Here is a 27,845-nt window from a genome sequence, read left to right as displayed (position 1 = left end):
TTTTTATTTTTTTGTATTATTTTTTATTGTAAAAATATACAATGATGGTACATAGCCACTACAGTGGTCTTTTAATAAAACCTTTGGGTGGGGTAAGAAACTATTTCACTGACATACCCTTAGACAGAGTAAATACATTAAATAAATAGATATAATAAGCTTAGCATTAGTTGATTACACAATACTCTCAGTCAAATACTATAGTACAAAAATATAAAATCTTAAGATAATTGAGTTAATTATATTACAATGAAATATTCTCCACTAAACTTTATTTATTGTTAATTAAATAATGAATTGCTCGAAATGTGGCAACCCTAACCACTGGATGTTTTTAAGACAAATTCTATCATTTCTCAACTTCTTGGTAATATGTATATATTCATGGGATAATTATGTGCTTGCTTGTAAACATGCTTTTAAAATTTGTTGAAATTTATTTTCATTTATTTTGGTTCTTTACAAGCTAACAATACAAATATAGTCCTTTACGGTTGTCCACAATAAGTATAAATAAAATTAATTAAAAATGTTTTAGAAAAATTATCGTTTGCTTAAACATTCTATTCATGCAAATATTGGTAAACTTAAACCATACTCTGGAGATTGTTAGCATAAAGAGCCTCAATCTTTCAAAGTTAATTGACTTTAATAAGAATTCTAGTCAATAAAAATGAAACCAAGTAAAGGGCTAGCCAGCTATTTACATGATTTCATTACAACGTAAATAAGTTTAATAACATAGTCTATACACCGAGTGTCCTCTCACATTTTCACTAGATCCCGTAACACTAAGTTTGAACTCAATAGCACTTTTTATAATAATAAGTCCTTCTTCGTTTTAATGCATTTACCTCTAAAGCAAATTTCTGTTTCATGCGACACCTCTGTAGACATTGATGTACTGATTACATTCGAAGGATCCATAAAACTAGATACTGATGTACTTTCAACAGCCTGCGATTTTTCTGTTGCGTCATTGCTAATATTTTTCTGATCTTCAGTAATCGCTGAATTTTCTGTGACAGTATCAGCTGTTATCTCTTCAGGTATGTAACTGTCCGTTGTACCCTTTGTTGTCTCTAATTCAAATGCGCTTTCAGATGCTTTGGTGGACTCTTCTCTGGTTTCATTTTTCACTGGTCGTGTTTCCTCGCTGGAGTGCACTCCAAACAGATATTCCATAAAGCTAAAGCCGTCGGATCTATCTATACTTGGTTGTGTAGGTTCTGAATAGAAAGATGCATCTTCTAGTGTCGGATCGGGTGATCCGGTACCCCAGTCCATGTCTCCAGGACTAATACTATCAGCGATTGTTTCTTTCATGGCGGGTTCAGTATTTGCTTCAACTTTTTCAGTTACATCGTCATATTTCCGTGTTGCATTTATTTTAGGTATATCAATATCTGCAGATAGGTCAAATGCACTATCATCGGATTCAAAGAAATCTTTTATAAATTGGAATCTTGGTTTGTATGTGGTTACTTTCATTTTTTTCTTGTTGATTTCAATCGATTTATCAGAGGATATTTTTGATACGCTTTGTCCAAGTGTGTTTACTGTATTAGGGTAGTACTGCGACTCTGCAACCTCGAAGGACTCTGTTATTGGACGAACTTTAACTTTTTTCCAGAAGCCACGACGGCGGTTCTTGCGATTAGCGTCCTGAAAAATAACGTATATTATCTACATAAAAAAAATAAAATGTTATGGAAAAAAATGAATTGTAATGGTTGTAGGAGTTTATATCAATTTTAAATATGTATGCTTTGCAGCAATTATTGTTTAACTAATTAATTTTTAAGTATTACCTCATCATCTTCGTGAACTAGTTCATCCGTCGCTGGTACCGCTGTAGTCGTTTCTTCTTGTATAGGTGTAGTTGTTTTAGATGAATAATTTTCCCCAGAGGTTATTATTTTTTCAGGCGGTATTTCTCCAATTTCACCTCCCTTATGTTTCATTACTTTATTTGTATATTCATCTTCATCTTGTTCTTCTAAACTTTTCATTACTTCCTCTAACATACTTTCAAAAGTAGATACTGGTTCATTCGATTCTGTTTTAGCTACTTTACTTTGTTCGACATAAGCTTCAAGTGTAGACGGAATGTCTGCGATTTTCTTATTGACTCTATTGTTGGTATTTGTCGCAGGTGTTACAGAGATTAAAATGTCATCATATTCGTTCCTTGCCGTTATGATATCTAATTCTTCATCTTTTACCTTTGTTTCAGATGGTTTGTTTTCTTCAATAAGATCATTAGGATTATATGGTTTAAATGTATCTTTAGAAATTTTTGGGGACCAACGTTCAGTGTCTAGAGCAGCATATTTTGGTCTATTTATGGAGTAATTGGGTTCTTGATCTTCGGTAACAGCTTCCTCCTGTGTCTGGTCTGGTCGTTTGTTATACCGTTCAGAAAGTTTTGTTCTGTGATTAAATCTATTGTAGAGCGGACTTCTTGGAGTAGTTGACGACGCAACATCAGTTTGTACTTCCGGTTTTTCGGTTGGCTTTTCAGTCGGTCGTCGGCCGCGGAATCTGTTCTTAACATCATACGTTTTCCTAGCTGTTGCTTCTGTGGTGGTTGTATAGACGGGTCTTCTTCGTCGAAATTGTCCACGTTTGTTTGTTGTTTCTGCCGATGGAACTGTTGCGGGAGGCTCTGTTGTTGGTTCTGGTTTATAAACAGGATGCCTGTAGTCATCATATTGTGTTCGACTGTTGACCGGCTTTGTTTTTAGATCAGCTTCGATTTCTTCAATACGCATTGTAGTTCGCCGTCTATCAAATGCTGGCCGGTACGTAATTGGTTGAGATAACTTTTTCCTCTCAGTTTTTCTTGTTGATTCGGTAGATGAAGATTGGTACTGTCTCACTAATCCTGGTCGTACCCTTACTCTATTGTATGAGGGCGTCGTTTCTACAACTTGTTCTTCTTGATTTTGATTCTCTGTTACGTCTTGATTGTGAATTTTGGTTTCTTCATCTTCAGATATTACTTGTTTTTCTGTTGGATATTCATTATTAGCTGAATAATTTGGTATATTTTGCTCTGTAACTGGACTGACTGGACTTGTTTGATAAATATCATCACCATTTTCTTGTTTTTCTTCTCCAGAAGGTTGTTCTTTAATTTCTTCATTAGCAGATGGCCCTATGCTACTCTTTGTCTGGTAAACATATTCATCATTGTGACCACTACTACCTTGTTGCCTATACTGAGTTTCTGATTCTGAAGAAACGGCTTTAGATGCATATATATCTCCAGCTAATTCAGCATTTATATTCTCAGTGATTGATGGTTTATCGTTGGTGTAGGCATTTTCAGTATCAAATGATTTTGATTCGTCTACAGTGTTAGTTATATGTAGTTTTGCTGTTGATTCGGTAATAGCATCAATATCAACCGTGCTAGTACGTTCCATTAGTGTCACAGGATAGTTTTGATGTAAAACATCCCTTTGATATGCTAAATCTTGTTCTTTTTGTTTGGCACGTTTTGTTTCTGAAATTTCATCGTTTCCTGTAGGCTTGTATTGAATACGACCTCTAGTTCTACTTCTTTGCGATTTTGTAGTGCTTTCGATACTTTCGGAATACTCCTTATCAGTCTTTTCAGTTGTTATTCTGTTTGGTTCATATTTAGGTCTATTTGTTGGTTGCTTTCTTTCTCTATAAGGTCTTCTTGTTAGTGTAGCGCGTGTGGTATATTCATTTGTATCTGTTTTGGCAGTAGTGTATCGGGGACGACCTCTTGTCCTCAACGCTGTACGCCTAGTAGTTGAAGTTGTTGTAGTTGTAGTACTTGCCTCTGTGGGTTGTACTTCTTCATAACTGTAGTTTACGTCCTGTTGATTATATTGTTGAGGTATCTCAGCTGGTTGTTTTTCATATGCTGTCGGTTCTGGGACATAGCTTATGGTCTCTGAATTTGTGTCATCTTTAGGAGGTTGAGTTTCTGTACTTTCTTTATATGCTGTAAATGAGTTGATTTTATTTATTTCCAATTCGTTTTGTGAAGGTAGATCTTCTGTTACAGGTTGTTTATATTCTGTGCGTGGTGTTGGTTCATTCCTTATTTTTGTGTAGTCCTTTGTCTGGTAAGTAGGCCGTCTAGAGGATTGAATTTCAGATTCATAATGGATTTCAGGAGAGTAGTTTTGTACATAGGATTGTGAATATCTTTGTTTCGGTATTTGTGTGACAGTTGTGCTTGGCGCAGTTGGAGCTTCCGTCAGAGCAACAGTGGTAGCTGGAGTAGTAGACGATGAAGTACCCGGAGTTGCATGGGTTTCTTTATATTCATCGAAAAAGTTTTGATAATCGACTGGAGTATTGAAATGGAAAGCATGATTAATAGAATATGGATTATGGGTTTCCAAAAGTTGGGGGCTGGGGTGTGTTGAAGAAGATTTCGCTGTCGTTGTTACGGTAGTTCTTGGTGTAGTTGTTGTTTCTATGGGTTGAACAACACTATAAGGTTTGACACGCTGTGGTTGGTTGTAGTTGACCTGTTCTGGGAAGTTAACGTATTGAGATGGAGTATACTGATCACCAAAATTACTTAAAAAGTAGGATCCAGGTTTAGCAGGGCTCTTCACTGTCGATGCTTGTTTGGGCGGTGATAAAGTGCTTACTGTTTGCTGTTCAATAGAGTAGTAGTTATTATGATAATTTGGTGGACTGCTTGGTTTTGGGGCAACAGTACTGTAATAACTAACTTGAGGTTTTTGCGTCACAGTATTTTGTTGATACTGCGGTCGATTATAAACTTGTGGTCTCATATATGGATTTTCATATGTTTCAGGAACAGGTTGCGGCGCAGGAGTGCTAGAAGATTCCTTTATTTGTGAATTAATCACTACCGATCCAACGTGTGGAGATGGGAATGGGATCTTCGCAAATCCTTGCGGAGTGTTGTAACTTAAAGGAGCCACGAAAAAAGGCAATTGACGTAGCTTCTTGTCCACGTTATCGATGTTTGATAAATATGGCAATTCGAATTTGACATAATTATCTGGAGGTGATAAGTTTGACGGTCCTATAAAGACTTTCGGTGCGTTAAGAGGATTTACTGAGTCTAAAACCGGCACAGAGTCAGCATTTTTTAAGGAATTCAACACATCTCCAACTTTCACGTTACTTTCTTTTGATTCTGGTGCTAAAAATATAGCCAATGGTGGTTGATGTGGTTTCAGTTTTTTCGGCTTTGGTGTTGTAGATGGAGCAGTTGGAAAAGGCGATGACAATGATGAAAACTTTGAGCTTTGTTCAAATCCAATAAGTTGTCTATTAAAGTCATTTAATGCTTCTTGTGAGTTGAATGTTTCTAAAGGTTTCGATAACGGCCTTTGATATTCCGCAGCGAGATTTTGTTTTAATGGGTTAATCCGCAAGTTTTGATTATACAGATCTGTATTTACAATTTGTGCTGATGTCAGTGGACTCCTGAAATTAAATTGCCCTCTATTCAATGACTCTATTGGCACATATAGTAGCTGAACCTCTTCCCTTTCCGCTTTAGATTTACCTTGAGATTCTTTTGATTTGTCAAAGTTATCGAATTTAACCTTTTGTAAATTCGGGGCTTTCTTAGGCATACCGAAATTAGTAGTATTTACTATTCTATATCCGTCAACAAATTTTGGAGCATCAGGTTTGATCTTTGGTGCTGGATTTACAAATTGTGGTCTAATTTGAGGTGGCAGTGGTTGAGGTTTCAAAAAACCATCATACTTGCCAGCACTAGATATAGTTGGGGGTCTCGATTTGATTTGCGGAATGGTGTCAAAATTAAACTGTGGAGAAACGAAGCCCTGACTGAAAGGGGAGTTGGGTTGCGCTAATCCAAACTTAAGCCCTTGTCCAAAACCTTGGTCTGTGAGATAATTCTGCGGTGCTGACGGTACAGCTTGAAGGTAAAGCTGTCTATTTGTTTGCGCATTAAAGAGGGGCCTTGGGGGGAAGTCATCTTGGGAGAATCCAGTTGGTTTTCCAAATCCAGGGAAGGGTTCCGATAGAATCCTTGGTTCTGCGATCGCTTGACGTCTGATTTGGATTGGTTCTCTCTCGGGTGGACCCGGTAAAGGTACCCAGTCGCTTATGTCTGATGTATAAGAGCTAAGTTGCCGTGACCATCTTGATTTTTCTTTTCCTGCTGCCGCGAACGCCAGGAACAAAATACAGGCGAGCACTTTATAGGCCATCTGCAAAGAAAAAAAAAATGGTTAATATTCAAAAGCAATAGTATCATATCCCACAGTATTAAACATATAATTAGGTTCCTAGAAATATTTCTATAAATTAAGTAAATTATTGAATAATCGTAAAAACATAAATCCCAAATTCGTAACTTCTTATTTGTCATGAACATTACCGTCACATGATTTAAAAGTACATTTAATCGCATGTGAAATGCGTATTTACGTAATCCTAATTCACATGTAAGCCATTCAGCAAATGCCCTAAAGTATGACCGGAATTAATAAAGACCGCAATTAAAACGCTACATGATGCAAGGATGGGTTGGAACAAGTTAAGCGTACAAGGGTATATTATGGGACGTGGGCCTTGTTGTTTACGTGACTACTGACTAAATCGGTGTTGGTCAATCGAACATGTTAGGGAGACTGAAAGAAACATATGAGCGTCTAGATTTGAAAATTATGGTTACTTTTTGCTTAGGGTAACAGTAACTTTCAATATTTCTATGAAAATTAAGTTGGTTGTAGGTTAAAAAGAAAACTGGAAATGGAAAAAAACATCGAAAAATAAACAATATATTAAAGATGAAAATAAATGAGTATGATAATACAGTATATCCAATTGATGGATAAGATGATAACTGCAGATGAAGGAAGTTTATACGCCACACCTGTAGATATAACATAAACATTCATTGAATTAAGCAGTGGTGGCTCAGTGGTGAGAACCTCGGACTTCAAAATCGATAAGTCGAGGTTCGAGACCGGAGCGAGCGTGCAGGAAATAAATTGATTTTTCAATTTATCTGCACATGTGGATTACATCACCACTGCTTAAAACGGTGAAGGTAAACATCGTGAGGAAACCGGCATGTCCAAGAATCAAAAAGTTCGACGACATGTGACATCTGCCAACCCGCACTTGGCCAGCGTGGTGGATTATGGCCTAAACCCTCATAGGAGGCCTGTGTCCCAGCAGTGGGAACATATATGGGCTGATGATGATGATGATGATTCATTGAATACTAAATAGACCGAGATTTCTTTTGTGTTTATTTGATTTTCCCACCTTGACTTTATAAATGAAAAAAAAAGCACGAAGAATGCTCTACAATATGGCATATTATTAATTATATGAAATAACTAAAATATCATAACATAAATATAAGGAGTGGATAAAATACCTGTTAGATATTTTAAACTACGGGCATCCGCATTTCATTTGAGCGGTAACACATAATTACAATTACTATAGAGCATAGAATATAAGCACTATATTCAGTGCAACGTAGTTCGCTCTATCCGGCGCGGGAAAGTGCGTAATGATGGAGAAAATGGCGGGAAAAGCTGAGGTTTGGTGTTGCTATTTGCGTGCTCGTTTTGAGGTGACAGTTGTACGATCTTTTTTCAATATTACTTATTTAACGGTTTGTATTATCATTTATTTATTTAAAAAATAGATACCCCAAACAGTTAGCAAATATCAATGTTAAACCAAAACAGTTAAAATTATTATGAGGCGGGATTGGAACTTGCGTCTTCTTGCCAAACCGTAGCATCGCCTTAAATTGATGTAGGTAAAATTTTGTTTGGATAAATTTTGATATTTAAACAAATCTCACAAACAAAACAAAAAAAAAATAAATGCAAAAGTGTAACAGAAACTCCATTACAATCAAAATTATGAATATGTTACTTCGTTAAAAATTTTGTTTTACTATACGCACGCAAGTTATTAATTTGAAGAGATGCTTAAAAGTTGTTAGTTGTTAGTAGTTGTTGTGTAAACGAAAGATTCTTATTATCACTGAAAAGAAAAGACGCTAAATTCTTATAATATCGCCGGTATGCGGATATAACGCTCTCTCGGAATTTTCAGTAAGATATTTAAGTCAACAGTGCGTGAAACAACGTAAGTATACGATAAGAGTTTATAGCCATGTTTTTTACGAAGCTAAACCACTTATAGGGTTTAGTAGTTGTAATGTTCAAATATTTCACTAAGTAAATGATAATTAAATCCATCCGTTGCCAATACTCCACAAATTATGTTAAAATACTAGTTTTAAATTAAAATTTTGCAATGGCAATATCGCTTTTTGCCGCCAAATGTAGTCAAATGTGCTCTAATTTTTTTGTCGGCTTGGCGTATGTCTAATATGGCAAAGAGGATTGACTGTTTGGTTTTATAATTAATTTATTACTGTTTTGGTTAAGCGCAAGCCTGGTAGCTTATCGGATCAAGGTAAATAACAGGATATTACCTAAATTTGTGTATTTACTTGAATAAAGTCATCCAGTGTCAGGCATTTTTGGAAAAGTGGGTTAAATTGTTGCATTTGCCTTGAGGCTTCTATGGGCCGGAAATATTAAAGTCAGTCGTTCTGAAGTGTTACTTGATGGGATAATTTTGCTATTAAATTTGATTTAGATTTAAAGCTAGATATTACTTCTGACGATTCTGCATATATTAGTTTTTCACACATAATATGTGTAGATAGCTATATAGTTATTGTGTATTGAAGTAGTTTATGTGAATATTGATCATAATATGATATTAATATTATAAAGGCGATAATTTGAACGTATATTTACATGTTTATTACTCTCGCAAACGAAAATCACTGAACGGATTATGATGTTAATTGGCGAAGATGAAGCTTGTGATGAATTTTGACCGGGGTTCGGCCGCAGATGTACTTAAACGTGCGCACTTTATTCGTGTGGTTAATAATTAAAATATTGCACACCTTTTTTATGAAAAAATATATTTTATAAATAAGTACTTAATTTTAGACTAAAATTGAATCCTAAACAATATGAAATCGGGCACCGACCTATTTGGTTGTACTTTACCGCTGTTACAATAACTGTCAATAGTTTTGAAGTACGTAGCTTTGTAAAACTAAACTATTTCAGTCAGACCACGTTCGGGCCGCATTAAAACTTACCGCCATGACCTCAATGCCGCTGTACCACCGTAATCACTGGAACAATTGTGTCGTGAAGTTTGTTCTAAGCATATGTTACGACGGCCGATATATGCAATGACGCGTTTACCTAACTGTTTCAAAAGCATTATGTTGGACAATGTAACAGTTTAATTGCTCTGTCGTGTCCGATACACGCTTAATTGCTGACAAGTGACAGGAAATCTCGGTCGGTTTATGAGTTTATTTGATGGATTTATTAATATTGACTCGTATGTATATAAGGTACTATAATATTATAAGCGGAAGTGTTTCTTTGTTTGTTTGAACGCGGTAATCTCAGAAACTACTGGTCCGATTTGAAAAATTCTTTCAGTGTTAGATAACCTATTTATTGAGGAACAGTATAGGCTATGTAAAATCATATACAATGTGCGTAAAAACGAGTGGCACAGCTAGTATCTTATATAGCTGTATTACTTTATGCAGTCAAAAAAATAAATCGATTTTTGAAATCTCGGTTCGGTATTTGTCTGCAAATGCCAAATATACCATAACAAGACGGCTTAGAAAATAAAACCCTATTTCAATAATTTTCTCCCAAGTTACAAATTAAGTGATTCTTATATTTTCCTGCTTCCCTCTCGCAATATCCGTATGTAGCGTCGTATCCGGGTATGTAGCGTCCCATGGTAATATGAGAGTAGTGGAAAAGAGATTAAACCGTATGAAATATTTGAACTCTACTATTGTATTTAGCAGCTGATAACATTCGAGAATTTGGTCAACAATTAAAAGTCAATTCGAAATGTGAAAATAATGTGTGATAAGTTCCAGAGAAGTAGTACAACCTTTTTGCGTACACATATATATATCCTGTTGTATAACCCAGGGACTAGCGTGTATAATTATCTGTGGCCAACATAACATTGTTTTAGACATTAATCACGTAAGTGACAGGCACTTATCTAAAAGCTGCTAAGAGCGTGTTGAATTTCACCATTAGATCATGGGAGGGTCAATGCCTCAGTGCTTTCTCTGAGCAAACTGTCGTTATAGCCTAACCACTGGCCACCAGTCAGGTTATATTGTGAACATTGACCTCGATAGGTAATAAACGACCGTTTGGATAGTTTTCAGTATTTAAATTTTTATAAACTTTAAGGTGGACTTTCTCAATTTATTGTTAATATAAGTCCACATATTGTATGTTATAAACAATTATATAAAAATTGGTTCAGGCTGTAATTGGAAGTTGAATATGTTTTATGCTATAAACATCTAATCATTTCGTTATCTCTTCAGAAGTGACTGATTTTTTGTATGAATTGAGTATACACGATAGTAATAAGTATACATTATACATTATAATATAAAACATAGAAGCTTGTTTGTTGTCTGTACGCTTACCGCAGGAACAACTCGACCGATTCAAAAATTACACACGTTGATAAGAATGTTATCCTTGAGCTATACCATTTCAAATTTACTATTATCATTTATCACTACAGTATACTCACTATCAACAGCTCAGTTTACAAGTATGCTTTGTCTGTCTGTCGCATTGTATAGCAGGAAGTGGTGCCACATTACATTGGCGTGTCGCGTGAAATCGATAATTCCAACTCGATTCATAAGTAGCGATAAATCTACTGTAAATTACGCATCGGAATTTGTTCATTGACAATTTAATTGTCTGGATTAGAGTAGGCAGTTAGTTAAATACTAAGTTAAATTTGTCATTAATTATTATATAAATCTTGTTTGTGTTATTCTGTCTTAGTTCAACTTAGGTAATGAGAGAGGGTAAAGCAATGAAAAATAAAATAAAATATTTATACAGGTTGTAGAGTGAATAATATAGAAAAAGAAAGACGAAAGTCATGTGAAAACATCGACTGTTCCTAACGGATACCTACCTAAAATAAAGTATTTAATTACCTACGAAAGGTTAGCTTATGTACCAAAATCTAGCAATTTGTTTATATGTTATATTATTCAATAAAGTGTGCTTTAATAAATATCTATCTTAACACTTGAAGCGGTATACATAATGAAAGAAAGTTATTTAAATGGTAATGTACTACGAAGTAGATGATCTAGGATAGTAAAAGTGTCTATTATGGAATGCAGATTTATTCTACACTCCACTTAGACTTTCTTATAGTCTAGAATTAATAGTAATTAGTTAGAATTGCAATTAGAATTAGAGAGTATTTAAATTTTATAGGTATTTAATGTTATAATATAGAAATGCTTTACAATTTTTATTATATACTTATGTAATCTATATGTCATATAATCTTTCGAAACATTCCTTACTTCATTTGCAGTCAAATAATCTTTAGTATATGAAAAAAAAATTGTAAAAATTTATGCATGTTTGTTAACTCTGTCACGCAAACTCTTTAGTACATGTAGTATTGGATCAGCCTGAATTCGGATATTATAGCCTACCTTCCTCACACTTGCTACGCGAGTAAATCCGCGGGCTTAAGCTTGTTGGTAAAAAAGCGCAAACATTTTCATACATAACCGATAGAACCAGTAACATCACTGACCGAGATCGAACCAATACCTTCGAGGCGTTGAACCATGCGAACGGATGCGGTCACTGAGCATATCGCTCTCATTAACTAATTATCAGCACGTTTAACTAATGCGACTATTTAGTATTTACAAGGAAAGTTGAAATAAACCGACACGCTTTATAATATCTGGTTAAATGTAATAGCGGAGAAAGGGGCAATTGGGGTCTACTAGGCTAATGTTAAAGCCAAATTTGTGGACAGTTGAGCAAATTTTTAGTTTAAAACGAAATCCTTAATCGTTTGACTATCATCCAATCATAACGTTAACTTAACACAAATATTCCTTACCTTATAATTGTCACTGTGACCACAATTCTGTAGTCTGTTTTTCGGTATTTCTCCATAAATGACATATGTAACATAAAATAAAATTGAAAACACCTATTTTTTGAAACCGGCTAAAATGACATATAGAACCTGAATTATAATTACTCAATAAACACCCAGAAGTGTGAATATAATAGTATAGATTCATATCATAAGGTTATAGATGGTTCTAGGAGGTAAGTTAAATCTGACCTTAATCAGTCCAGTATTTATGGAATACTTCAGTGACACAGAGGCATAGAAACACACATGAAAATCTACTTAAATATACTCTATATATTGCTTTTTATCGCAAGAAAGTAAAAATGTATTGCAAGAAACAAGTCTGAAACGGATCTTCTCAATTAAATTACACAAACATCAGCCCAGCACTTTTTGCGCAAGAGTCATCCTCACATCCTCGCAAACTTTCTCTTAATGCCTTATTAGTTAGACAACACATCTCCGACTAATTTGCGACTTATTTGGTATTCAGTGCGATTGATGACAAATATCACGAACATTTATTTTATAAAAACAAATTACTATTATTTTATACATATTCGTATGGTATCTTAATAACAATAAAATATCGGTAGCTATTAAAATAAGTCATGTTTTGTGGTTCCCTTTAGTGAAATTCCACGACCACGTGTGGGGCATGGGGCAAACGAATTTTACACTTTTTCTCTGATCGATTTTACGTGCATACTACTACGAGTATATGCCTTAAGCTGATAAGCGTTTAGTGATTTCAATGTTTGTCAAATAATTATAACTTTCACTTGAAAGTCAGCCTATCCTCAAGTATAAACAAAACTATAATTTTCAATGACTGGCAGAAAGTTAGCGTAATACGGATAAGATCATAGACAAATTAGCCATTTCCACTTAAAAATTACAGTCTTCAGTATGAAGGAAGAGATTATCATGGAAATCAAAGGAAAATATACTTTCTCTATATTACATAAAGTTTAATTTTGTGACGCAGCTTAAAAGTGTAAAATTTGAAGAGAAATGACAGGAACGCGGGAGGCAAAGAAATTGTTTATAACCGGTTAGAACTGGTTTCGTCTAGTTGAATGTAGTTTGGACTAGTTTTGTTGTTATTACGTTTACTTTCGATTTTTTGTCACTTTTTTGGATAGATTCTTACGTAATACTTTGCTACGGGTAAGGACGGAAAGTGAAGTCCTACTTATGTTAAGAATCTAAAAGTTTATATGTTATGTTGTTAAGCTGCTTAAGTTAGAGAGTGACGTAGGCTACATTTCACCACCAAGTGAGTGCGCAAACAAAGCCGCGGGCTGACAACTAGTTTAATTATATACCAACATATATTTTCATTCTTAAAATATAGCCGAAGTGGCCTGTACGAAATGTGATTTATGTGTCGATTAGACAATAGTTAGGCTTAGCATTAAACCAGGACATAATCAATTCAAATTATACTTATTTTTTGAGTAAGAATCTTTAAAAATCATGTTTTTGTATACTTGTTTATATCACAACAATAGAGAAGACATGTGTAGTTCTTGTTAAACGAGTTGTTAAAATGTGTCAACCAGTAATATATTCAGGGAAATTATTTACACTTTTACCGGACACGCGTCCGTTTGTGTGTCTCTCGGTGAAACAGGTTTGTGTGGATTGTGTTTGTTTGTATATATAGGTGTTGATGTAACAAGGGAAAGTTCAAGATTTTTGCCTTTTGACACGGTACCATAGCCATGATTGTTGTATTATAATTTCGATTAAATTTGAATTGTTAATATTTTTTTGTAAGAACAAACAACTAACTAGTGCAATACATATAAGACAGACACTTTAATTAGTGTTGCTACGACAAATCTAAAGACAACTCTCAACCTACAAACATACCACTACAAATAGTGAAAAAATATACACACTTATTTTGAAAATAGTCTGAACTATATGTATCCATTCCACGCAATACCAAGATATACCATTTTGTCCGACAATGTCGATGCTTATCTGTATTTGTGTTGCCATCTTAATGTCAACCTACGTAAATGTCACAGAGATGGCGCCAAATCTGTTACAAACTAGACCATTTAAAACGTGACTGGCCTACCATATAAAATGAGCTATTAATATAACAATACCAACGTAATCTATACACGATGTTTTATATTAGGAAGTGGCAGTCGTAGCGTAAAATTACATATTACGTAAACTCACTTATCTATATGTAACATTGCGTGCTTCGAATAATGAGATCAATTAAATAACAATACATAATATAGTGCATAATACTGTTTTAATTTTGGGGTTTTTAATTTGCGAAATATTGATATAACGCTTATGAACGATAAAAAAACATCGGTATTTTACATGTGAAGGGCATTTAGTTTTAATAGAATTTATTGTATAAATAAATTATAAACAATGTGAAAAAGAAATTGAGTGACAATTGAATGCATAAACAAAATGATTTATAAACTTTCGTTTAAAAAGCTCGCACCTAAAAAGTATCAATAATGACTCGTGTCACGTGTGTGAATTTAAGGTGTGTAATATTTGATATTTTTTATTGCCTTATAAAATATGTGCCCATTGAGAATCTGGTTTTCGACGAAAGTGAAATCTTATAATATGCCTACGCTTTGTAAGTTGTCACACAGGTGTAGGTGTATTATTGTTTTGTTGAAGAATAACAATCGAGAAATGATTATCATATTGGTTTATTTTTTATGAATTGGCAAAACAATGGATAGCGCTTAGGAAAACGGAGACTAAATTATTTAAAAAAATAGTGCATTATATTTGGTGTATCAGACTAATGCAAGCAAATTTTATGAGTTTATATTCATCGAACATAAAATATTTTAAAGTAGGTACTAAGGCTAAGTAATATTAAGTATGTAATTATAAAAAATATATATATATATATATATATATATATATATATATATATATATATATATATATATATGCTGCACGTCCCGGTTTCGCCCGGGTAGTCTTTTCTCATAATTTTAATAATATAAACTATCCTACCTTTTAAGTTGGATCAAACTGCACATGGTGTGCAAATTTGATTAAAATCGGTTGACTCGTTTAGGAGTCCATCACGGACAAATTTATATATATTAAGATATACTTATGTATATATTACTCCAGTTAAGCTTCACATCAGGGTTGGGATCTAGCATGTATTATGTTATGTGTGGTAGTGTGAATAAATACGATAAATAAGTTAATGACTATCGAATGCAAACGAGAGACGAATGAGCATTGTCAATGTGATTGAGATGCTCATGATCTCATTTTGGTATACAGTTTCAGCTCCATCTGTTGGCAAAATGTATTATAGTTATATAGTATATATAATACGTAAGGAGCAAAGAATAGTTACATGTTTTTCAACATGCTGGTATTTATGCAGAATTTTCCTTTGAAAAAACTACTTTTTATTCAAATAATTGTCTTTTATTATAAACGGGGTTTTCAATATAACACATAAAAAAGCTTCGCCCCCGGGTGGGCTCGAACCACCAACCTTTCGGTTAACAGCCGAACGCGCTAGCCGATTGCGCCACGGAGGCGTTGCTGATCTACAAAAAAATAGAAACCACATCCCAATATACTTATCTACCTCATAATGTAATTACCGTAATAGACTCGATAATAATGATAAGCGGATAAGGATGTGCATGTATTTTCTCTTTAAAATACCATATTGTCATATTTTTTGATGATTTCCTCATAACAAGTCCAATTTAAAACTAGTGTTCTATAACGAGAGAAAGTACGGGCCAAGTCGGTTGTTATAATTAGTATTATTTGGAAAGAGTTTCAGAATCATGGAGCATACTATCGTTATTAGATTTGATTGTTCTCTATACGATCTAAAATATACGTAATTTTGCGGAAGTTGTTCTGAGAAATAAATTGAAAAAAGAAATTGTTGTTTTGTTTTTTTCTGATGTTTTTTTTTTGCTTACTAGTATAGTAATCGAATTTTTAAACAGTTTAAATTATTTCGTGACAATTTATGATATTTCTCTTACTTTAAGTCTTATACAATATTATCTTAAATCTATTCAAAATATCACCAACAGTAAAAAAATACACTTATTTCACTAAAAAACCTATGTTCCTTCTACCTTCTCCCACCTTGTACAACGAAAAAAGTTATTTTGTACATCGAAACGTGATATCACAGATAACAGTGATATTATTACGATTAATATTAATTATTTATATTAGTATCTTCTGTATTTAATATTAAAGTATTTCATTAAGTCTGATATATCCGATATGGTCTAGTGGCTAGGATACCTGGCTCTCACCCAGGAGGCTCGGGTTCGATTCCCGGTATCGGAAACCGATTTTTTATTTTTATTTGTATATTTCTTAAGATAGATTTTAGATATATTATTTTTTAAACATACTATTCCTATACACTATTTACTTAATAATTTTATTATCTCATAAAATTAATGCATATTAATGTTTTGTGATATAGAATAAAAAGCAATACCACGCTTACACAATTCATTCAACGTAAGAAAAGCCCACGTTAAAGATTCATAGTTTTAAATAAAATTGCTATTCAAATCAGGTGCACATTATGTCAGATCAACACTTACACTTGTAATCAAAACTCAGCGAGAATACTAAACACGTACCTCGTAGGTGCTTGTCGTAAGATTTATTTTATATCTATAGTTGTTTTTATTGTGATAGCAATACAGTTTATTTCTACTGTCTATATACTGGGTAATCATATATTTAAATCGTTTCAAAAAAGCTTGTTGATTATATCATGATCAGATTCTACAACAGAAATAGGTTGAAATAGTTTTATAAAATGCTATTTAAAGAAATCAAAAAAAAAACGTGTTCTTATTTCCCGTAAGGTATAACAAAACACACTTTCTTTGTGCAGTGGGTATCACAAGCACATAACTTCGCGAGACCTCAGGGTCAAGGTCGCTATATTTGATAATGACTCGTGGGATTACGATTCAACAGTTCGAGATGTTTAAAGCACCATTGTGTTACTTAAATCGCAACATGCAGGACATATTTCTGATACTTTTGGCATTTTATTTCAAGTCCTTTATTCTTCAGGACTTTTTGGATTAAAAATATGTTATTTTATTCAGATACTAGCTTCAGCATCGCCTAGTATCTAGATAAAAACTGCTATCCGACTTGTCTAATCTAGGAGAATTTAATGGTTAAATTTCATCCAGAACCTAGCAGCCGTTTGTGCGTAAAACATACATTCATTCAACCATAATACAAAATTTACTTTCGCATTGGTACTGGGATTAAAATGCGGTTTTTAGATAAATCAAAACTCCATAATCACAATCGCTTTCCATCGCTAATCCAATAATATAATGTCAAACTTTCTCCCAACTCAAGATATTTGGATGTCAGCAGGTACTTTCACCAAGAGGCGGTCGGTGACTCCACAACCTGTCTTACTGTCTATAGATAATACTAGGAAATAGCGTGATTCTACCATACCTGCTACTGTAATTCGTAATCGATCGATATATTGAGGAAAAATAAACAAATCCTAATCGATTTAAAGAAATAGGCGTAATACCACAGAATAATAAGTAAAAATACGCTGTTCTTATTTAAATCATAATTAAAAACAAAATGTAATAGAGTAACTACTTTAGATTTAGATTAGATTTTACCCCATGTATCTACCGAGTATGAATAAATCGAAATATAACACTACATAATTATGTATTTACCACCATATCACGATATTTACAATTGCTATACTATATTACTGTAATTACATTTCTCCTTAAATAATAATTGAAAACGTTATGGAGTCCTTTTAAATATAATACGCGTTATGCGTTATTTCTCATGCGAACTGCGAAGGAATGGAACATTCTTCGACCGTCAGTGTTTTCGGATTACTATAGTATATAACTATTCGAGTCCAGTGTGAAGAGACTTCTCCTAGACAGGCGTAATGTAGATCGCATCACTGCTTAACACCAGGTGGAAGGATAGGTGTTGAACGTCTAAATATTAAGTACTAACGGTCCGCTCAGGCTTTGCCCGTAGTACATAGATAGCCTAAAGGCTTCCACAACAAACGGGCTTTGTAACATTGAAAAAATTTTTAAAATCGGACCAGTAGTTCCAGAGATAAGCGCGTTCAAACAAACAAATTAATACTCTAACTTTGTATTACCTATAGATAAAAACATCTCAAAACTAATTAAAAAGCAGCAGAAATCAACTTCATTAATGTTCGATGGGCTTTCACTAATTACTATATGCTAACTAATGTAAAAGCGTTCTGCATACTGGAGCAATTTTGTATTGGTCTTGGCGAAAGTGCGCTTATTTTCATTAATTATAAAATTTTTTGCGTACATTTTTGTTTCGTTTAATAAAAGTTGCCACTGTTTTTAAAAACCGATGTTTCCAGAAACGAAGGTGGTTTCAATTTGTATGTTATTTTTTGTTTTGTTACGGGATAACCAAGGAATAAAGATAAGGAATAGGAAGAAAAGGAAAAATGTTGTTTGTACGTCAATTAATAATTTATTTCTGTTGCCGCTATAACAACGAATAAGAAAAATCGCGGCTAAGCAACAGCTAGCCCAGAGTTGGTTTCGCTTTTATCTATATAGCGAGTGGAATCAGGCGGACCGGCTGCATAATAATTTTATTTTATTTTTACATGAATTACAATTATTTCATATAAGACTAGCTTCCCGCCCGCGGCTTCGCCCGCCTCCGTTCTGTTCTTACCTTTTAAACCTCCCCTGGACTATTCAGAATGTACCGAAACCATGATTATAAAAATCGGACCAGCCATTCTCGAGTTTTAGCGAGACTAACGAACAACATAAGATTTTATATATAAGATAGCTACAATCCGTGCTCTCTTTTAAAATCGGACAAAAATAATTACGTAAACTATACAAAGCATAGTAACATAACTACAGTGGATTGAAAGGTCCACACAGTAGGAGCAGCAGTAGGAGCAAGGTGAACCTGCTATAGCTATTTTATATACAATAGATATACTTACTGATAAACTTGACTCGAGTCTTGTAGGCTTGTGGCAGTATTCATTTGTTATAGGGTGGAGTGGGCTTTAGTTACACAATGCAATTGAAGGCCAGCAGTACTGATTCCAGTGTGGGAAAGAGACAGCGTTACAATATAGATTTTCTAGCTTTATCAATTAGCCACACTGGAATTAGTACTGCTTTAAGACGATATGATAATCTTCCCGTAGCAAAGGTATTAGATGACTTTATTACGTAAAAATTTACTAAATTGAAGCATATGATGTCAAAGTATTGTTAGAAATAAGTAGTTCAGAAAATGTAATAAATGACTTGACCGATTCTGACACGATTTTCACGCGCAGATAGAAAGGGCAAAAATGTATATAAGAAAAGATGTATTTACTTATGAAGCGACGAAAAATCATTGATAAAAATTTTACGCAATAGGAAATAACGTCTGTATGATACCATATGTAGGGTTTCACAATTAGATAGGTACGTAGGTTGGACAATTAAACCTACATACAACCATTTTAGGATGTCAACAATTTGAGTTCAAGAGCATAATATTTCTTAATTGCAAAACTTAATTTATAATTGGTTTTGTGAATATTTACAATGAAAATATATATTTATTATATAGTCACTTTATATTGCAACAAGGTGTTTTTATTACAATAATTTTGAAAATATCATACAACTTTATAATTTATTAATTTAACGTCAAACATCACATACTAGCCGCTTATTAAGGCTTCGCTCTTGTTGTCACAGGAGGAACAAAATCCTACTTATATTATAAATGCGAAAGTTTGTATGGATGTGTGTGTGTTTGTTGCTCTTTCACGCAAAAGCAACTGAATCAATTGCAATGAAATTTGGTACGTAGATAGCTGAACAACTGGAATAACATCTAGGCAAATTTTTATCCCGATATTTCTACGGGATACGGACTTACGCGGGTGAAACCGCGGGGCGCAGCTAGTAAATAATAAAGAAATATACATAGCATGTAAGCTACTTGGCAAAAATTTCTAATGGTAAAATAAATTTTCAAAATTGGTCAATAACTTTTCTCTGAAAACAGTCGATGAATGAAGATAAAATCAAAATTTCCTCAAATTCAAATTACATTCATTTAAAAGAATGTACTCGTAGTTACAAATCTATATCTTTTATAATAGCTTTTAGTTGTAAGTAGTGTGGTGAGTGATTCAAGTAATTCTTTATGTTTATCATAAAGATAATTAAACCATTATAATATCCGGTGACATTAATGAACTAGCCCATATATAATCAATTTAATATGTATCAATATAATTTTATATAATTAGTCCAATTTATCATTTCCGACTGAATAGAAACTCGTCTAAGCTATAAAATCTAACAATTTATTTAATTATAATCCGGGAAATAGAATGTCAGATTTTGATGACGTATTATATCCTGGAAGTGAGGAGTATCTGTTCGCAAATCTATAGTAGCTTGTTTGTCTGGTTGGACGCGCAACATCAGGATCTACTGGTACAAATTTGGATGGTCCAATTATTGCATAGGATGTATATTGTGTCTAAATTGAGAAAGTTATATGGTTTGAAATGTCTATACAGATTTGTTTTATGTATCATTGCTTTATATTATTTCTTTTTTTATATTAGTATTATTATAATAAAATGCAAAATCGACCAATTTAAGGTCCTATGTGACACTCCAATAAATTATCCATTCTAGTATTATAAAAGTGAAACTAACTCTGTGTCTCAGTCTCTTCTTCCTGCTAAACATCTGAATCGATTTTCATGAAATTTTGTACAAAGATGGTTTGTAACCTTATAAAGGAAATAGGGTAGCTTTAATTCCAGAATTCTACGGGATTGGGATACTATATGCTGTCTATCTCTTCCTTTGTATATGCAGGCGGAAAAAAATATAAAAAAGAAAGCTTATCAGGTTTTAATGTTGATATAATAATAAAACAATTATACATACATGAAGTAACACAGTCATAAAATAATAAATATGCATACTACACTTATCCGCCGGCGTTGTTCGTAATCACGGAAGCTATTATTCGACACATTAGCGTTTGTAAAATGTCTTTAAATAAATTATTTTAATAGAGCAAGTGGTTTTCATGATACATTAAATATTATTTAATTATCTTCCTGTTGTTATATCTGCTGTTATTTATATTTGATCGAGTTGTAAAAAGATTTGGTACATATTTTTTATGTAAAATGTTACCACAGATTATAATATGCCCATAATAATAATTTTTACACTGTCAAGCAGTTTTATTGATGGATCTCGTATTTTCGTGAGTTTCATAGTATATTTTTGATAGTCAATTACCGAAAGACAATTTTTAGTAGTAATGAGCGTGGTTTGAAAGAGTACTATAAATACTTTATAAAATACTATAATACTAATAATGATTTGAGAAACTATTAACAAACAAGTATTTAACGCTAAATCTAACGCAAAAATATTGGCCTACTTGTGAAAGGACTCTATGAGTCATGTATAAAGATATTCTATAACCTTGGCCAGGTGACATACAAACAACGTGATTCATGGTTACATAATGTTCGTACTAGCTTATGCCCGTGACTTCGGCCACGTTTTAAGCTCCATGTTAAGGGGCATTTAGGGTTGCTTGAGGTTTTTTGAAAGAAGCCTTATTATGCTTGATGATAACGATATTTCAGAGAAGATCCTGATTTTAGCTATGCAGCTAATATTGAAAATCACTAAATAGTATAAAGCAAAGTCGCTTCCCGCGTCTGTTTGTACGAAAAATTTGATAAACATCCTAGTAGCTATCTGCTGGTCAACTTTCATGCCGATAGGTCCAGTAATTTGAGCTGTGCGCTGATAGATCAATCAGTCCTTACCTTTGTACGATATAAATGTACTAGCTGCACGCCCCGGCTCCGCTCGGGCCGTCATTTATCGTAATTGAGATAATATATCTATACTATCCTATCTTTTACGTTGGATCAAACTGCACATGGTGTAGAAATTTTATTAGATTCGGTTGAGTAGTTCAGGGGTCCATCGCGGACAAACAACGTGACACGTAATTTATATATAATAAGATATATTTAGAGTGTGGGATTTTATTTACAAATCCTTGCAAATAAACTCATTGAAGACAAGTCATAAACGATAATGGTGATACACCATCAGAGAGTTTTAACCGGTTTTAACCGGTTCAAGCGAAAGTAGAAGTTAAATAAAAAAATGCTCTTTCATAATCGTCTCGCTTTTACTGAAATGAATGTTTTATTTGTTTGTAACGAATTATGAATAAAAACTCATTGTCACGGACAAGGTGTTTAGACTATTTGCATATGTAAATACATACAAAAATACAATGAAAAATGAGAAAGGTGAGTGAGATTATAATAAGAACCATACATGTATGGTTCTTATTATTTAAGTTAAGTTATAAAAAGACTTAACATAATGTTATGTTTATTTATAAATTGCAATTGAAAGTCGTAATTTTAATAAAAAAAACTCGAGATTTTTATAGTGATCATTTTTCGAATTTCAAAGAGATATAAGCGTATTACCTATCTCCGCTTGACTTTCAACTGTCGCTTGTTTAGGACGTTGAAGACAAACATACAAAATAAAGCCATTTATAGTAAAGCAACAAGAGAACATTAATCATACTTTTGCTTTTTTATTTACTCAAAAATTACTCAATAAGTGCAATTAATGAATGAATTAATTAAAAGACAAAATTTACTATTTTTTAAATAATTAGTCAGAGATAACGTACATATACTAGCAGTACATGAGTATAGCGCGTTCAAACAAACAAATTTCTCAACTTTATATTACAAGCATAGAAATACAGATTAATTCGTTAAATCAAAGAAATCCACGTGTTAACAAACAAAGAAAACACAGAACACACAAAACAAGAGCGTGAAGTAAAAAAATAACGCAAGATGCAGACATTCTGTTGGTTTGTTGGAAGAGGCAATGTACGATGCGATTTTCTACTCGTTTCCATTATACAGCGAGTTTTGTATCTGTGGTTACTAGTATAGTATTATATTATCTGTGCTGTAGGTAAATCTGTACTTGTGTAGCAGAGATTTGATAAAATTTGGCTTTTATTTCAATCTTTTTGCTTTCATTTTACCGATTCGCACGTTTTATTTGTTATTTTGAATACACGACTGCAATGTCACTTTTATATATAATAACATATAAGGTTTACTGAGAAAAATGTAGCTAATTTTTATAGGAGAGATATAAGTTTTATGAAGAATGTAATAGCATCACTTCTTAGACTTCCATCTTCATTATTCCTTTTTTAAATCGATTGATAATCGATGTATTTTCTTTATATAAATAATTCAAAAACAGAACACCACAGATAAAACATAACAAAAAAACAAAATCTTCCCGCGCTTTTTGGTTTTTTTTTTCATAAATTTTAAAAATAGAATGCCAGTGAAAACAGCCAGCAGTGGAAACGCCGTCCCACTGAACTACATGGCCGCTGAGCGCATCGCACGCGAGCTATTCGTTTTATATTTACATTTATTTATTTCGAATGGTGAAACAATTTAATAATGGGCCGAAAATTCTTATCGAATTATCAGTTTCCTTGCAATTGACAGGGAAATTAGCAAATAGATTCCACGCTGAATGACGTGAAGCTTTCAATTTATTCCGTCGGAACATTATGGAATGTAATTATTTCCCTCAATTATATTACCTAATAAATTTTCTATATTTATGTAATAATTAATAACCAAATTATTAGTTGAGAAATTTTGAAAGAATAGAAAAAATTTGATCACGAGGCAGGATTCGATTTCAAATTTTTCCATACAGGATCAAATTTTTTCTATTCTTTCAAAATTTCTCATTTATAAAGCATTTCAATGCTATAAAACTAAAAATCAAATTATTAGTTCTTAAATTAACAATATCTCTATACATTAAAATAAATCTCGATTTCCCAATATTTCGCGTGAACTTGATCGCTAGAAAAAGTGGGATAATAATTTTTTGGATATGTTTGTTATTGTCAGTAGAAATGAAAGGAATCCCTGAGAAATGTCTGTGATAATTAAAAAAAAGGAAAATTTAAGGGCAATTTAATCTTCACGCGTTTGACAGTCTATCGGGCCAGATTAATTATTTAATAAGTTAAAATTCAAATGCATGTTACAATTAACACTTTCTTATTATGCCACGATAATTTCTATGTGTTTGTAATTAGCGAGAAATGTACAGAATGTGGTATATTGCTTACATAATTATTTTAATTTAAACATATTAAATTCATGTAAAGCGTAACACGAATATTTATTCATTTGACTGGGGTTTTTAGCTTTTCCGTTACATTATACAATAATTGTTCACCGCTGGTTCTAAAGGAGGGTTCTAGGAACCGACATGAAAGTGATTGCTTTTACAATGTATTTATGTATATTACTAATTAGCTTTTGCCCATGGCTTCGCACGTGTTAAATTCGGAGTGGTTCAATGGATGTTATTGTACATATAAACCTTCATCTTCAAGGACTATCTATTACAAAAAAAAACAATCAACATCTGATAAGTAATTTTAAAGATGTAAGCATACAGACACATAGAAGGCGGAAAGCGACTTTGTTTTATAGTATGTAGTGATAGCCCATTACTTATAGTCCCTGACATATGCTGATAAAAAAACATTGGCAGATAAATTCATATTTCTAAAACAAGATTTATGTTATGTCTAATATCATAATTTTCATTTATTATTAACACATAAAACTCAACCAATCTGCTTGTAATCGTCTAAAAAATCCATTAACGAAAATTCGCGCGTTCGAAATTTGAATATTCAAAAAGTCCACAAATGACGTAACACCACCTCGGTGTCCATTACCAAGGTATAATCGAGTTAGCTCATTGCAAACTTTCTCCCTTACCGCACTCCACATCTCGGTTATTTGAGAATTGTTTTGTAATACTATCTGACGTTATATCAATACGATTTATTTTCGTACGAGTAATAGAATTACGTGGCTTTTATGTGGGTAACAGTTAGCTAATATTTAATGGAGAGAGATTATAAATAAAGCTAATAAGAGAAATGCATATGACAATGTCTGGCTGAAATAAGCGCATCAGCATTTGCTGCTACTGAAAGGCAGTGATTGCCACTTATTTGAACGGTAGCTTACGTGCCAGTCCAGACTATACACAAACGTTTATACAGATCCAAACTGCTGATTTTGTGTGAAAGAGTAACAAACATTCATACATTTACACGAACTTTCGCGTTTTTAGGAGGATTATCAGTACTACTAGCGGATTATTATTTATGTATGTTTCAAAATAAAATAGTTGGTTTTATATAAATGTCCCAGTGTGTCGCCAGCTTAACGCCCTTGAGTGAAAGTGCACCGTGGCAGATGGAAGACATTATTGTCTGAAGAATCAATAAGAGACAAATGACTTTCTAATCGCTCGATTGTGGGAAAATTATAGAAATCGCACTGATGGAGACGATTTACGTCATTTCTGTTTATATGGATCATTTTTAAACACGATAAAATTAGCTTCACCTGTACGTATGTACACAGACTCCTTGAGACTCGATTTTGACCCACTTACCACCCACAAACGGACAGGTTGGATTCAAACTTTGTTAACGCATGTCAAGATCAGTGACTATGCAATAATTTGATAAGCTCATCTTATTATTTAGATGAAATAATTAACTTACGTATACTCTGTATAAGGACAAGGGAGACAGTTAAGTTGATTCTATATATTCTAAGTATACTTATTACAATATTGCTATAAACTGACCTAAAGAGACGCGATCTGTCTTCGCGCGAATTAATCGCGCGTAATAAATTTACTGAAATATTCAAATTTTCTTAGAATTCCTGTTTAGTTGACAAATAAATCTCCACTAATCATATCAATGCGAAAATAACTGTGTCTGTCTGTCTGTCATTTGCTACAAACAAAGTTCGAGAGCCGAGAAAAGACCTGATAAGTTTCTGTGGCGGAAATCCCACGGGAATGGAAACTATTGGGGTGGTATAGCCCCGGGACTGCATATATCTACTTTAGATTTCGCCTGCGAAGCCGGGAGCAAAAAGCACTACTATATAATACGTATAAAATGTTGGATATTTATATTACACAACATATATACGCTTACTATTATGAAGGTATTCTTAAAACAGGATCTGCAGTTCCGGATGTTAGCTCAAAAACCACAAACATTGTAATATATTGATATACGTATTACGGATTTAAAAGATGTGGGTCGTATGTATTTAATAAGTAGACATAAAGCGATGGATCAGAAATATTATTTTTTCAAATAAAATGTAAGTAACCAAAATAACCTATGCGTCTCTTTATGCGTAATATTTTAAATATTCTATCTGCATCCCTAATTAATCCTGGAAAGTCAATAGTTTTTAACAGAATATCAAATATAACTAAAATCTCATATAAATCAATAAAAACTTTACATAAATATTACTATAAATTTTTAATCAGATGAAAGTGACCAGCAAAATTAGCATAATATAATGCGGTGATATATCAGTCAATGCTTTGACAATTTCTAATTTCATTTCAATAATATTAATATTCGTGAAACCGTCGGATATTTATAATTATATCGAAACGCGGCAGTGATTTCTACTAAGTAAAGAAATACTATGCAAAAGTCACGCATACAATAATGTATTAAATTTGCGCCACTATAGGAAGTATAATGAAAATGTAAGTTTCTGAACGATTTTTTCTATAATCTTTCGCTTTAATTTTCCCTAATTAGATGACGATTAAAAACTCCATCTTTCAGTTTATATATATTTTATATCTACGTTAAAGAGTCATAAAATCATTAATATTAAACAAAAACAATCCTAAAAAATTTTGGAGAAATACTTTTTATTTGCAAAAAAGCGATTGTTTAATTAATTAAATTCCTTAATTAAGAGATATAAATAAAAGAAGGTACACTATAAATAATAGTTAATTAGAATTATATAAAAGCTTTCAGTAAAGCTTTTAGACGTCTAAGAAAAACTTATTAAGACGTTGCGATGGCCCAAAAGTTTTTTAATAACCATTATTTATTACAATTGTATCAAAATTCAATAGCAAAAAACTTAACATAAGACTTTATTAGGATAAAATTCGTTTGCAAGAAAAAAAGATTTTGTAGGAGTAGGTTAGATTAGTTAGCATTTTTTTGAAGTGATACCATATAAAATTTAAATATATTACTTACGAATTTTACCATATTGTTATTAAATATTAGGTGTTTATATAATTATTAATAAATACTTCATAAGTGAGAATAAAACAATTAAAATATTTTGTGATTTGGCTATAAATTTTAACTTATCCAATCACTGAAAATGAAATATAATAATTTCTTTCAGTTTTCAGTACTATGGCCTTCACACAAATGATTTAAACAAATACAAAAATAAAATTAAACATACAAAAAAACATACCTTAAAATATTTCACAAAAACAACACAGTAAGTTCACAAAAAAATATCCAAAATACATCAAAATCCCTTCAATGTCGATGGAATCACATTTTTTGCACAACAAAAATGGTTCACAACTATATATATAAAGCGTCTGTGTGTCACGGCTGTTTGGAGGCGACTGGCACTCGTGTTAGGTGAGTGGTGAGTGGTTCTACCACTGGGACAAGCGAGTGGTAGGATGTGGGGAAATGGTTCGCTGAGTATGTCTTAGAAACGAGCCACC

General features: G+C 32.9%; 1 protein-coding gene and 2 non-coding genes across 3 annotated transcripts; 1 reads left to right on the top strand and 2 right to left on the bottom strand.

Moving 5' to 3' along the window:
- LOC119836723 lies at positions 1–27,802 on the bottom strand. The gene is made up of 3 exons (XM_038362159.1): positions 27,581–27,802; positions 1,812–6,212; positions 1–1,665 (listed from the first exon to the last, which is right to left on the bottom strand). Exons 2-3 carry the CDS (start codon positions 6,210–6,212, stop codon positions 817–819), a joined length of 5,250 nt encoding a protein of 1,749 aa, XP_038218087.1. The 5' UTR covers positions 27,581–27,802; the 3' UTR covers positions 1–816.
- Positions 15,532–15,605, bottom strand: Trnan-guu. The gene has a single exon. It is a non-coding gene; the product is annotated as a tRNA-Asn (tRNA).
- Positions 16,315–16,386, top strand: Trnae-cuc. The gene has a single exon. It is a non-coding gene; the product is annotated as a tRNA-Glu (tRNA).
- Positions 27,803–27,845: the final 43 nt, after the last annotated feature.

Source organism: Zerene cesonia, chromosome 25 (genome assembly GCF_012273895.1).
Source record: "Zerene cesonia ecotype Mississippi chromosome 25, Zerene_cesonia_1.1, whole genome shotgun sequence".
NCBI lineage: Eukaryota > Metazoa > Arthropoda > Insecta > Lepidoptera > Pieridae > Zerene > Zerene cesonia.
This window is presented reverse-complemented; position numbering and strand designations above follow the sequence as displayed.